The sequence below is a fragment of the Phocoena sinus genome, chromosome 4, assembly GCF_008692025.1.
Source record: "Phocoena sinus isolate mPhoSin1 chromosome 4, mPhoSin1.pri, whole genome shotgun sequence".
Lineage (NCBI taxonomy): Eukaryota > Metazoa > Chordata > Mammalia > Artiodactyla > Phocoenidae > Phocoena > Phocoena sinus.
The window spans coordinates 137,439,277-137,453,539 of NC_045766.1; the positions used below are offsets into that span (position 1 = coordinate 137,439,277).

General features: G+C 42.2%; 1 protein-coding gene across 4 annotated transcripts in view; it reads right to left on the reverse strand.

The window, feature by feature from the left end:
- Positions 1–14,263, reverse strand: part of HLCS (holocarboxylase synthetase) — a 210,850-nt gene that overhangs the window by 14,153 nt on the left and 182,434 nt on the right. For all 4 annotated transcript variants that reach the window (XM_032630644.1, XM_032630645.1, XM_032630642.1 and 1 more), the window contains one exon: positions 461–528. In XM_032630644.1, the coding sequence (XP_032486535.1) occupies positions 461–528 (68 nt within the window). The remainder of the gene's footprint in view (positions 1–460; positions 529–14,263) is intronic.

Here is a 14,263-nt window from a genome sequence, read left to right on the forward strand (position 1 = left end):
CATTGATCGTTGATCGAGTGCCCACTCCGTGCAAATTCCAGTGCCAGCTGGCAGACGAAAGACCCCTCCATGAGACACTCGGTATAGACACAGAAGGCACCTCACAGAGAGCCTTCAGGAAAATAAACGTCTCTATAACATAGTTATTATTCACACACTGCAATGCCTAAAATGTGTCAGAAAGAAGAATTTACAAGACGTAGGTAAATGAACATTAAAACCATCACAAGCGGACGTCAATTAATTAAACATCTCAGTTTAAGAGAATGCTTTAATTCTTCTAAGGTTCAATCTTCTAATCGATTTTCCTCCCTCTTCTCCATTTTAGGGGTGTGTGAAAACAACTTCTGACTCGAGTCATGTCGATGATCAGCACACGCAACCCATTGGCTCTCTGGCCAGGAGAGCCACAGATTTTAGAAAACAAAAACCCCAGAAACAGTAACAAAAGATGACCGACCTTTGCCCTGCGTTTGGTGGACTGCGATGGCGATTAAACCCATTTCCTGTGGCATCTCAAACATCAACCTGCAAATGGTGGGAAAGACCAGTCAGCCAGAACAGTGACACGACATGAGAACCGAGAGCTGAAAGTGGGGGACACTGTTTGCACTCATTTGTGAATGTGTTAGTAAGGAAGAGCCATCTGACGGGTTTCAAGGGATACTGACCCCATTCCCAGCCTCTGTAGTGAGAATGATGGAAAAGGGACAAAGAAAACACCATTTAATATAAAAAAAGATGGTTGGGGGGGGGGCAGTGTGTGTGCACGTGTACCTGCCCAAGCTGTCATTAGGTTTATTCAAGACATTGTTAGATTACATTTCCTTGGAATATCCTATCAGATTCTTTCTTCCCCCGCCGATGTGGTGTCCCTTCTTCGAACGACAACTAGCAATTCCTGACATTTGTTTCTACTTACAGTGTGTTTCTGTCTGAACACTAGAACATAATCATAACAGAAGTTTCTGATTATTCAGAAAACTAATATGGTGGCAATAAAGCTGTTTAAAACACACACTATCCCCTGAGAACTAATTATGTTTTAACTATAGTAAATAAATCTACACCTTCTGAGAACTCAGGAGAACCTTGGATCCTTTTAGGCTTGAGTTCTGCTTTTAAAATGGTTTTATTTAAAAGAATACAAACTTCCCTTTGGGGGATAGTTAGAAAGGTGCACTATATCTCCACCAAATGAGTCGACATTAACTTTTTTTTCTTTTCTCTCTTTTTTCCCCAGAAAAGGAAAGGGAAAAAAATCCCTCACTCTGAGAATTTCCTCCCAGTTCCATTCTACACATTTAACTCCACGTTAGGAAGGTTTTCCTGTGCCTCCCCAGGAGTTGCTGACCAGGTACTGAGCAGGTTTATCAGACAAAGCGAAACACCAGGTTTGTCCACGGTCAGTGCCGCTGCAGAGGCCTCTTTGAAATACTTTTCTGGGGGAGGGAAGTGGCAAGGGCAGGAATGACAGCGAGGTGGTATTTTGCACAAACAAAGTTTCCACGAACGATTGCAGGGTTTCCACAGCATCCCCGTGCTGAGGAGAGGGACCACGCTCTGAGAGCCCTTCATCCTCTCCTCCCGGCTCGGGGAACGGGGTGGAACTTTACACATGGTAAGAGACAGAAAATACTTAAAGGCCAAAACAACCAGGGGGTCTCTGCGCACGCACGCGGGCTGGCAGAGCCTCGCAGGGCGCAGGCAGGCCCGGTGGGGAGGAGCCAGAAGCCCCCTTGACTTGCTAAGAAGAGCCTGGCCACATCAGGCAGGGGCCGGGCTGGTCTGACAGCCACAGGGCATTCCCAGCGAGCAGCCAGCCCCCCTGTCTGGGTGCCAAGCCCACTTCCATCTCACATGAAATACAGCTCCAGAAGTATTTCTCTTGGACACCATGAATAACCCATTGAGATCGACTCTGCCTATACACTGTTGGGCTCCAAGAATAAAGCGTCCTTTTCTTGCGTTGGAGCGGCAGAAAACCCTAAGAAGGAATCTTTATCTGCGCAGGGAGGTAACATTGTCTCCTAGGGGCCTCTTGCTTACCAGAGAGACCCAGCAGCCCTTCACCTGGGCTCCTACGGCACGAGCTCTGGGGCGAGGACGCCTAACAAAGTTTTCTGTGGGAAGGGGTGCGGGGGATGATTTTGCACGTGTGAGCAGATTGTGAAGGCTCTCTCCATGGCAGAAATCTAGGATGTTCTGTAAATGAACATGTAGACAGTAGAAGGTCATGTCTCTAGGAAGCGGTGGTGATGGTGGAATTAGGCGAGGGGAGGCGGGGAGGTTCAGAAACCAAGCACAGCCTTTTCTAGAACAAAGAGAAATGATGAAGGGAACATATGCGCTAAACTGCTGGAGCTTTGGCAGCAGTTAACAGGGCAATTGATGAGAAGACTGAGCTTGTGCTGCTGAAGGCCAAGAGGAAATTCTGAAAGGAGGGAGACAATGGGGGGGCGGGGGACTGGGGGTGGTGTCATGCTTAGTTTGAGGCCAGTGGAGGCCGCCAGATTTATTTGTGCTATCTAAGATAACTCTGGGGGCCAAACCACACGGCTCACGGTCAACAAAGAAGTATTTATGAACGTTTGCAAAATCTCAATTTTGCATCTCTGAAGATGAAGTCTCTAGGTTACTTTAGCAGAAAGGAGACACCATAAATGCATTTCCATCCCGAGTTGATGTCATTCTCACAAAAGGAAATAGAAAAAGGAGGGGAAAATAGAATAAAAAAAAAAAAGGAGGGGGTTACATAATGACTACCTCCCTGCCTCTGTGCTTTTTCTCCTTGTTGGCAAAGGCTGCTTAATAAATGGTTTCTGTGAGTGGCAGCAGAGGGCAGGCACTGTATACCAACAGGGCAGGCGAGGAAAGTGCTCTGTTTTTGTACACTTCCCTTTGGTCTGAAACATCCAGAGCTCCCAAGGCTCACGTGGCAAACAGGACAGCGTCCTGACCACTTTGTTACTAAGGACATCACAGTTCCTACTGGGTTCCCTGCCAAACGGAACGTCCTGAATTTCACGTTGTTGTTGGAATTAAGTTTCAATAATTAAAACTAACCAAGGGACTTCCCTGGAGGTGCAGTGGTTAAGAATCCGCCTGCCAATGCAGGGCACACAGGTTCGAGCCCTGGTCTGGGTAGATCCCACATGCCGTGGAGCAACTAAGCCTGTGCGCCACAACCACTGAGCCTGCGCTCTAGAGCCCGCGAGCCACAACTACCGAGCCCACGTGCCACAACTACTGAAGCCCGTGCGCCTAGAGCCCGTGCTCCGCAACAAGAGAAGCCATCGCAATAAGAAGCCCGTGCACTGTAAGGAAGAGTAGCCCCTGCTCGCCGCAACTAGAGAAAGCCTGCACACAGCAAGAAAGACCCAATGCAGCCCAAAAATAAGTAAATAAATAAACTTATTTTTTAAAAAAACTAACCAAGAAGACAGGCCACTATGAGTTAGTGAAAATTCTGAATGAACAAAAGTTTAAATCCAGACCCGGTCAATCCACTTTGAGGATTCAAACCTAAGGAAATAGCCCACATTCACCACTGTGTGATAAAAGTAAAAAACTGGAAAATACGTAAGAGTTCAGTAGGGAATGGTTACGTAAATTACATTACATGAGGTCAGTGGAATAATTTGTAACCATTAAAAATGACAGTTATGAAGACTACGTAGCAACACGGAAGAAATGCTTTCAATAGAATGTTCAATTTAAAAAGCAGGATACTAAACTACATATACTTTTATCCCAAATGTGTAAAATTCAGAAAAAGGGAGGAAGGAGATTTGACAAAATAATAACTGTGGCTACATTAGGATGATTGTTTTCTTTATTTTTTTAAACTTTCTTTAAGATGACTGCTTACCTTTAATTTTAAAATACTTTTGAAAAATTTGGGGGAAAGAAGCATGGTTTTTATGTTTAAATATAATATTTGTAAATATTTCGATGAATAGGACTGAAAGATCTGCTTTAAAAATAAGATAATAACAGTCACCTTCAGCACACATTTTATTATAACCAATGAGCAAGACCTTATTTGGTAAGTAATTAATGAGCAGAAACTCTTAAAGCCAGTCTGTTCATATGCAATGGGAGCCTTAAGCGGTTTACACCTTCTGACTCAGTGCCTATACTCCTAAGATTGAATTCTGAGGAGTATTCAGACAGGGAAACAAAATAATTCAGGGACACAACTATTCATCACAGCATTACACAGTGAAAAAAATCATAAATAGTACAAACTGTCCATGACAGAGGAAAGAAAGAAATATCATAGTATCCCCACACGAAAAAACATCATATAGCCATCAGTGATACAGGCAAATGTCCATTGAACGCCACTAGATGACTTAAAGAGGGTAGAAAATCCTATATACAGCACGATTCCAATGATGCTTTAAAGTATACTTTTTTTTTTTTAAACATCTATTTAGCTTTATTATTATTATTATTATTTTTTTTTTTTTGGCAGTACGCGGGCCTCTCACTATTGTGGCCTCTCCCGTTGCAGAGCACAGGCTCTGGACGCGCAGGCTCAGCGGCCATGGCTCACAGGCCCAGCTGCTCCACGGCATGTGGGATCTTCCCGGACTGGGGCACGAACCCGTGTCCTCTGCATTGGCAGGCAGACTCTCAACCAATGCACCACCAGGGAAGCCCCTAAAGTATACTTTTAAAAATTGTTAGGAAATATACCAAAATATTAGCTGTGGTTAGTTTAAGGAGCATAATTCTTGGAAAAATACAGCAAACTACAAAGCAGAAAAGTCATCCAAAGAAGTCCTTCTTCTCATTAGAAATGTATGTTCTTCTATACTTTTTCCCCTTAAAAAATACTATACACACACATGATATATTTTACAAAAAAAGTTCCTGCTGACTGGAAAAATTGCTTATTTTGGAACTCTTAAAATAATGTAGATATTTAGTTATGGACACATTTTTATTACGTTGATAATAAAAAAGTCTTAAAAATAGCATCATGGTATGATCCCATCTATGTAAACTATGTATTCCTACGTGCATATATAGAAGAACACAGGACACCCATTAACAGTGGTTATCTCCAGAAAGTGGAAGCAGAATTATATGATGATTTAAATTTCTTCATTATGCTATTCTAAGTAATCTCTGGGTGGTAAGATTTCAAGTGTTTATTTTCTTTATGCTTTTCTGAATTTCCCACTATTTCTATATTTGGAGTGCATTCATTTTAAAATCAGGAAAAATGCTATTAAAGAAAAGATTTATTAAAATCCAACTTTTCTTTAACCTACAGCTCACTAGCAGAAAAACCTCCTCCTTTCTGAGAGATCGCAGATCTGCAACCCAAGAGCAGCCCACTGTCCGAGCTTTACCAGGCTCACTGTACGAATGAATCCTCCTGTAATGCACGAACGGCGATGCCTGTCCCTCCCACTCGTTCCCTGGTGGAGCATGTGCCTTGTGTGAGGTGGCGGGCTGAGCCCAGTTACCGTCCACGCACAGGCTCCCTCAGAGCTGGGGAGATGGCATGCAGAAGGCTGCCAGCATCCTTGGGGGTCTCCACCCTGGGAGCCCTGAGGAGCTTCATCAGCTGCTGGTACCTGTGCTGTGCCCTGTCTTCTCCCCCCAGTCTTCTCAGTTGAGACTCTCCCTCTCCCAAGGCTTCAGAAAGACATTCTCAGAGAATCCCCCACCCCTCCATGTTTTCTATGTGAAAAAAGGACCCAATACGGGGGGTAGGGATGAGGTGGAAGGAGAAGAGGACCCAGGCAGTCACACACTGATGGCTAACAACTTATTTCTGATTTTGAAAACCTTTACTGGAAGATGAACTCTCACTATTCATAACTGTATTTACTTCTGTGTAGTTCAAAGGAAACTGTGTTAAACTTCATTTCAAAAACTGTTTCTTTGAAATGTATTAGATTGTGAACACCAACTATTATATTTGGGCATCAGTCTTTAAAAAGTTAACAAGCTAAAATATAAAGATATTTTATTTTTTAAAGAGTCTTACTCTAACAGTACAATCAATTTTTTAAACGGTTGCCTTCTATTGAAGAATGCACAGGATTGTTTTTTGAAAGTAAATGAGTAGTGTTTTCTGCTCCCAAGAACACGCAGACTGGAGCAAGGAGGGTGGGAGGGCTCTGCCATGCATGGGGCTGTGGTCTAGGGTGGAAGGTGCTGGATCCCGACCAGTGACTTCTGAACGGAGAGCTAGCCATGTCGGGGGGCAAAGCTGAGATTGCTCCTGGCAGGAAAGGAAAGGTTCCAGAGGAACTTGAGAAACATTGCGGTGGAGATGACTCAGACAGGAAATGGGACAGATCTGGATTCAAACCCCGTTGTTGATATGAGCTAACACTGAGTAAGGGGCATGTCTCTCCCCCTCTTCAGTCACCTAGGAAATGGTCTCGCTCTCCGAAAGATTGGAGCGTGAAGGAATACACAAGATGCTTTGACACAGGGTAGGGGCTTAAATGTATCACTTGCTCTTTGTTGTGTAGATCCCAGAAGGCCTTCAATTTCCTCTTCTTGGAGATGAAAAGGATGGTCAGAGAGAAGATGGGGAGGAGAACAGTGGTAGAAAGTGTATGTTTCGGGACCCTTCACAAATTCTAGAGGAAATGCCTCTTCTCTGTACCTCTCGCCCGCCTCCCCCATCTCTCTTACCTACACACACACTAACGTGATCTGAACCTGGACTAAAAAGCTCTTAGATGAACACAACTGGGTTGCAGAATCCTCACTTCCAGTTCTAGGGTCTCTGAACCCACTCAGCAAAGCTATAAACCGTTGGTTGAACTAGCTATCTGGCTTTTTAAAAATAACACATTATTTAGGTTGTTGCTTACAAATACCTTTGGTCACTTATACACAGCGGCACAACAGTTTTACTAATATATTCTTCCATTAGCTTCTGGGTTGGACACTTAAAACTACAGTGACCTGTCATCAATCCACCTTTTTGGAACGCTGTCAAATAAGTAAGCTTTAGATCATATTCCTTTGTGTTTTCTGTATAAGAGGATGCGCATTTCAGTCAGAGGCGAAGTGGGAATCTGGACTGCTCAAGAGCAGAACCATCACCACCTTCCCCCTGGGTGTTTCCCAGAAGCAGAGGCCCCACCTGTATTTCTGCTGAAGGATGTCTGTGGGTCAGATGCGCTGTTAGATTTCCATATCTCCTAGCATACCAATCATTCATAGATTTTCATCTAATCTTCCCCATTTCCAACATCATACAGAACAGCATCTACACTACTGCTAAATCATTTAACTGCTCACAGGGAGGGAGTCCTGTGGGTTCAGCTTCCAGAATGAGGCACCTTGCTAGTACATCAGGCATTTGTTGATGCTGGTCTGTATTATTCAAGATGAATACAAACCATTGTTTCTTACCCCTGACACTGCACCATAAATACTGGATGTCTGAGCATCACCTCCTACCTCAGACCAGTGCTGTTGCAGAATTCACAGATGGACGGCTAAACTTGTGGAGACTGAACTATGGCACCCACAGCCACCTCCGAGGCCAAGCCTACAAGACAGTCCTGACCCTAGATCCTCGGCATTAGTTAAACTTGCCACCAAAAATGGGAACTCAGATCATGTCTAACCCCTCCACTAGGAGTCCCCAGATCACAGGATCTTCTCAACCCACTTCTCAGAGTCCATCATCTTCAACTGGGTGTGGAGGGGCCCCACCATGGAGCCATCACCATGGCTCATTTATCCCAACAGAGGGCCTTCTGTTTTGAAACGCAGCTGCCATTTCAGAAGATGGACACTGGCTCATCTTGACCATGTCTGTCTCCAAGCAGACATCTGGGAATCATTTTCCTGAAGGCACTGTAGATGTCTCAACTCGGTCACCTGGAATCAGTGCCGATTTTCTGCACTTCACATGCATTATCTCATCTAAGCTTTACAAGTCAGATGAGGACACAGGCTTGGAAAGGCAAAACCACTTCTATAAATAGGCCACTGAGTCAGCAAATCAGGAATTCAAATCAAGGTCTGGTTGGTTCTAAGACCGATGATATTTTGTTTTTCATTTTGTTTTTAACCTTTTACTTTGAAATAATATCAGACTTACAGAAAACTTGCAAGGATATAGTATAAAGAATTCCTACATGCCCTTCACCCAGCACCCAGATTTCCCAACTGTTAACTTTTTACCGAATAGGCTTCTCCATATCTGTCTGCCTGTCCATAATTCTTTTTTCTGAACTATGTGATAGTAAGTTGCAGCCATAATGTCTCTTTATCCCTATATACTTCAGTGTGTCTTTCCTAAAAATTAAGGGTATTGTTTTACATAATCAGAGTACAATTATCAAAATCAGGAACTTACCATTGATACAACACGGCTATCTAATCCGGGGGTCAGCAAACTTTTTCCGTAAAGGCCAGATAGTAAATATTTTAGTCTTTTGTGAGCCCTATGGTTTCTGTTGCAACCATTCAACCCTGCTGTCTGAGCAAAAAAGCAACTGTAGACAATATGTAAATAAATAAATCTGGCTGCGTTTCAACAAAACTTTATAGACACAGGAATTTGAATTTCATATAATGCTCGTGTCACAATACAGAATTTATTTTAATTAACAGACTTCCTTTTTTGAGTGGCTTTAGGTTTATAGAAAAACTGAGCAGGGAATTCCCTGGCAGTCCAGTGGTTAGGACTCCATGCTTCCACTGCAGGGGGCCATGGTTCGAGTCCTGTCGGGGAACTAAGATCGCGCATGCCGTGCAGCGTGGCCAAAACAAAGAAACAGCCCCCCCCAAAAAAACCAGAAAAGGAAAACCCGAGCAGAATGTACAGGGTTCCCATATACTCCCTCAACGCCCACCCCATCCCAGTTTCCCTATAATTAACATCTTATATTAGTGTGGTACATTTGCTATAATTGATATAATTGTATATTAATACATTGTTATTAACTAAAGCCCATAGTTTAATAGTAGGATTCACTCTTTGTATTGTACAGTTTCATGGGTTTTTTGACAAATGTATAATGACATCTATCCACCACTACAGTATCATATAAAATAGTTTCACTGCCGTAAAAAATCCCCTGTGCTCCACCTATTCATCCTTCTTTTCCTTCCCTCACCCCTGGCAGCCACTGATCTTTATACTGTCTCTATAGTTTTGCCTTTCCCAAGATGTCATAGACATTTTACTTTAAAAAATTTTTTTCCAACCATTTAAAAATGTAAAAACAAAATTCTGCGTGCTTAGGTGGTACAAAAACTGGTAGCAGGCCATAGTCTGCCGACGCATGATCTAATCTACGGAATTTGGTCAAGTTTCATCCATTGTCCCAACAAGGCCCTTCACAGTAACACACAATCTGCCTTCTGGTTGAGGATCTAATCCAGGATCATGGGTTGCATTTAGTTGCCATGTCTCCTTAGTCTCTCTAATCTGGTTCTGTCCTTCATTTTGTCTTTCATGACCTAGACATTTATTGAAGAGTGGAGGCAGTTATTTTATGAAATGTCCTTCAATTTATTTATGTATTTATTTATTGTTTAATATTTATGTATTTATTTATTTTGGCTGTGCCGGGTCTTAGTTGCGGCACGTGGAATCTTTTTTTTCAGTTGCAGCATGCGGACTTCTTAGTTGTGGCATGGGGGAATCTAGTTCCCCAACCAGGGATTGAACCCGCGCCCACTGCATTGGGAGCGTGGAGTCTTGGCCACTGGACCACCAGGGAAGTCCCTGTCCTTCAATTTAGATGATCTGAAATCTCATGATTAGACTCAAATTAGCATTTTGGCAGAAACACACATTAGTGAGAGTGTATCCTTCTCAGTGCATGGTATCAGGAAGCACACAGTGTTGCCTTGTCCCAGTATTGGTGAGTTAACTTTGAGCCACTTGGGTAGGGTGGTGTGTGCTAGCTTTTCCACTGTAAAGTTATTGTTTTTCCACTGTAGTTAATTAAGTACTTCTGGGGAGATAAAATACGTATCATGTTCCTCATGAAATTTCATCTACTAGTGTTAGCATCTGTGGAGGATTTTACTTGAATCAATTATTTGTTTGATGGTTGCCGAAGAGTGGTTTTTCTGATTCCATCATTTCTTCCATGTGTACTTGTTGGGATGCTACTATAAGGAAGAGCCTTTTCTTCTCCCCGCACTTACTTTTCTTTCTTCCTTTCTTTACAGCAGAATGGACTTGTGGAGCCTTATTTATCCAAGAGAATATTTAATTTCCTATCATTATTTATTCTGATGCTCATATTATGCCAGATTTGGCAAGGAGAAGCTCCTTCAAGCTGGTGTCTGTCTCCTACTGACAAGTGCCTGTCATCTTTCAGCACTTCCTTACTTTTTTGGCCTAAGAAGAGGTTCCACAACCCTCTTGAACTTCCTCAGCACCAGCCCCTGGAACTGGCCTTTTCTCCAAGGAGCTCTGGTTCCTTTTACTGGAGAATCGTATTTAAAAAGCAAATCTGGGTGTTAGGAAAGAACAATAAAGTATGTGTGTTTCCTTCCTTCTTTCCATCTATCCATCCATCCATCCATCCAACTTAAAAACCATGAATTCGTTGAAAACTCCCAGTTCCAATCCAACAGCACTAGGTCCACTTTATTCTGCCCCTTTTTATATTTGTAACCTCCTTCTCCAATAATGAGGTCTGGCTCTCATTATCTCAAATATATTGACTTATTTGCTCAATACTCTAACATGCAAAAAGTGGTTTCACAATTGCTGACCCACGCTACTGTGAAAAACAAACTTGCTAACTAGGGTTCAATATTTATCTATAGTTTTTTTCTGTCTTTAGCCTAAGGCTATATAGTCAAATATTGTGTTTTAAAGTTTTTAGGGTTTGTTCTTTTTCTCTCTTACCTGAGTGTGGTTATGTTAGTCTCTGAAATAAGGTGAGGTTTAACTGTACTTCCGTATTCCATTATAGGGTCGTGCTCCCCTCCCTCCTTGTTTCTTTATTCTTTAACTTGGTTCCAAGAGTCAAAACTGTACAGAGGGACTTCCCAGTGACAGAGCGGTTAAGAATCCGCCTGCCAGGACTTCCCTGGCAGTCCAGTGGTTAAGTCTTCACCTTCCAATGCAGGCGGTGCAGGTTCAATCCCTGGTCGGTTAGCTAAGATCCCACATGCCTCAAGCCCAAAAAATAAAACAGAAGCAATATTGTAACAAATTCAATGAAGACTTTGAAAATCTTTAAAAGAAAAAGAATCCGCCTGCCAATGCAGGGAACACGGGTTCAATCCCTGGTCCGCAAAGATCCCACATGCCGTGGAACAACTAAGCCTGTGCACCACAACTACTGAGCCTGCACTCTAGAGCCTGTGAGCCACAGTTACTGAGCCCGCGCGCCACAACTACTGAAGCCCGTGTGCCTAGAGCCAGGGCTCCACAACAAGAGAAGCCACCACAATGAGATGACCACGCACCACAACAGAAAGTATCCCTTGCTCGCCGCAGCTAGAGAAAAGCCCACACGCAGCAAGGAAGACCCAACGCAGCCAAAAATAAATTAAATAAATAAATTTAGTAAAAACAAAACTGTACAGAAAAGTAAACTCTGAGAAGTGTCACATTTCCCCCCACTTATCCCTTCTATCTAAGTCTCCCCATCAAACTCTTTTCTATAATTAACAATTGAACTAATCTCACTACTTTCTGGTTTATTCCTCCTGTGTTTCTTTCTGAACAAATGCATAGATACTTGCATATTTTCTCATTTCTCTTGCTTCTTTACAGAAAGTTACCATTTTGTATTCTACTGTCTTTTGGGTTTTTTCATTTAATATAACCTGAAAACACTGTTTAGACATTCATAGAGCTATTCCTTGTTCTTTTCTAAAGCTGCTGCATTGTGTCGCATTGATGGATGGAGCATAGTTTATTCAACTACTCTCCTATGTGCATTTAGGTAGTTTCCAAAAATGACAGTATGTATAATGTATACCCTTGTTCACACGTATTTTTGTACTGTTGGCAATGTATCTTCATGGTAAATTCCTAGAAGTGCGATTCTGGGTCAGAGGATAAGTAACTGTATATTTAACTTCATGAGATACTACCATAGAGTGTGATATCACACTTTTTAGTTTTTGCCAATCTGATATGTAAGAGTGGTATTTCACTGTAGTTGTACTCTGCACGTCTCTTGTATGCGCAGTTTTCATTACACTTACACACACACACACACACACACACACACATATAGTGAATTACCTGTTCGTGTCTTTTGCCTATTTTTAAGAGTTTCTAATATATTAGGAAATATTAATGCTTTATCTGTGTTATCTTGCCAATATTTTCTCCAAGTTAACTGTCTTTTGACTTTATTGATGGTGGTTTTTGTCATACCACAATTTACTTTTTCTTTTTAAATAGTCAAATGTATCGATTTTTTTCTTTTACTGCCTCTTGTTTTTGTGTCTTCAGAGCCTTTCCCTATACCCAAGTTATGCAGGAACTCATTCACTTATTTCTAGTACTTAAAGGGCTTCACTTTTTAAATTTAGAACTCTGATCCGTTTGGAGCTTATTTTTGTATATGGTGAAAGGTATGGAACTGATGTTATCTTTTTTTCCCAAATGTCTCTCAAACTGTCCCAGGACCCTTTGTTAAAAATTATACCTTTGCCCTAGGAACTTGAGATGCCACCTTCATTATATACTAAATTTCTGTATGTACTTGGGTCTATTTCTGTACTTCCTATTCCTTTCTGCTGCTCTCTCCATTTATTCATGTGCCAGTAAAGCACCGTTTTAATTACAGAGGCTTTGTAGTGTGTTTAAAACCTATCAAGCCTAGGGCCCTCTCATGGCTTTTCTTTTTCATTGTTTCCTGGATATATATTTTTTCATTGTTTTCTTGCATATATATGTATTTTTCAAATGAATTTTAGCATCTACTTGTCTGCCTGCACTTAAAAGAAACAAACCAAAAAAAAAAAACCAAAAACAAAAAGCATTTTTAGTAAAAGTGCATAATTTATAAATTATCTTGGAGAGAACTGACATCTTTGTGGTGTTCAGTTGTCCTATCTATGAGCAAGGAGTGTCTTACATTTGTTCAAGTATACTTTTTTCTGAAAAGTTATGAAAATTTATACTCAGAGTAAGACGAAATGGGGTCCTTACTTTTATAAGAATGGAAATAGAGTTGACCAAAACTTTTAAAAATTAAATACCACCACACTTGTCCCAAAGTTTATTACCTCTGCCTTGCATGTCTGAAGAGGTATTTCCCCTGCTCTATACACATTCAGTTTCAAATATGCTGGTCGCTCCTAACCAATTTTCCATAAAATATCAATACTATAATAAGCAGTTTCCCTACCTACAGAGCCACGTGGCTGCTGAAACATCTGGGCAGACAGAGCATTGTGAAGGCAATGAATTTCTTCCTCTAGAAAGGGAAGCTCCACCCTGCCACTTACGGGCCCTGTTTTTCCACCCCAATACCATTGCCATTTCAAGGGTAATTATGAGGAAAAATTCCCTACCCCTACCAGCTGGCCCCCAAACCATTGCTTCTTTCACCACCTTGCTGCCCTAGATATCAGCCTTCCTCTTTCCCTCTCAGGCTCAGACCTCTCTCCAGTGGCTTCCCTGCGCCCCGCCCGGCACAGATCAAGCAACATGCCAGAGCTTGCTCTACCAGGAAGCTTAGCACCAGCTGAAATCTTCACTCAGTGGGACAAGGGGCCTCTTTCTTTAATGCGGGGCTTTGCTCCATGACATGCTGGGTTTACGGCCCTCATGAACTAAACCTGTTCAGAATCCAATTCTAGAACAGATTTTCGTTCAGACGGTTATTTTCCAATCCTCCCTCCCCAATCCCATTTTCTGCCCAACTCTGTTGACCCCCTGAGGCCGGCTTCTGGTTGGGCTCCCTGCTAGCAGAACATTTTATACCCAGCTCCCTTACTGAATTCCACTATTGTTTCAGTTAGTTTTATCTTTGATTCTCTAAGATTTCCCAGGTGTGCCATCATATCAACCGCAAATAGAGATAGTTTTACTTCTTTTTCAATTTGCATGCCTCTAATTGACTTTTTATCTATCTGAATGGGCTAACAGTTCTAGGATGATGTTAAACAGAAGCTGAGTATCCTGCCCTTGCTCCCAGCCCTCGGGAAATGCTCTTAGGATTTCCCCAATTAAGTAGGACACTAGCTCTGGGTCTCAGAGAATCACGCTCTCTTTCCCAACATTGGGCCTTGTTTTCTGCTCTCACAGATCCTCCAGGGGGCTCTGGGAAAT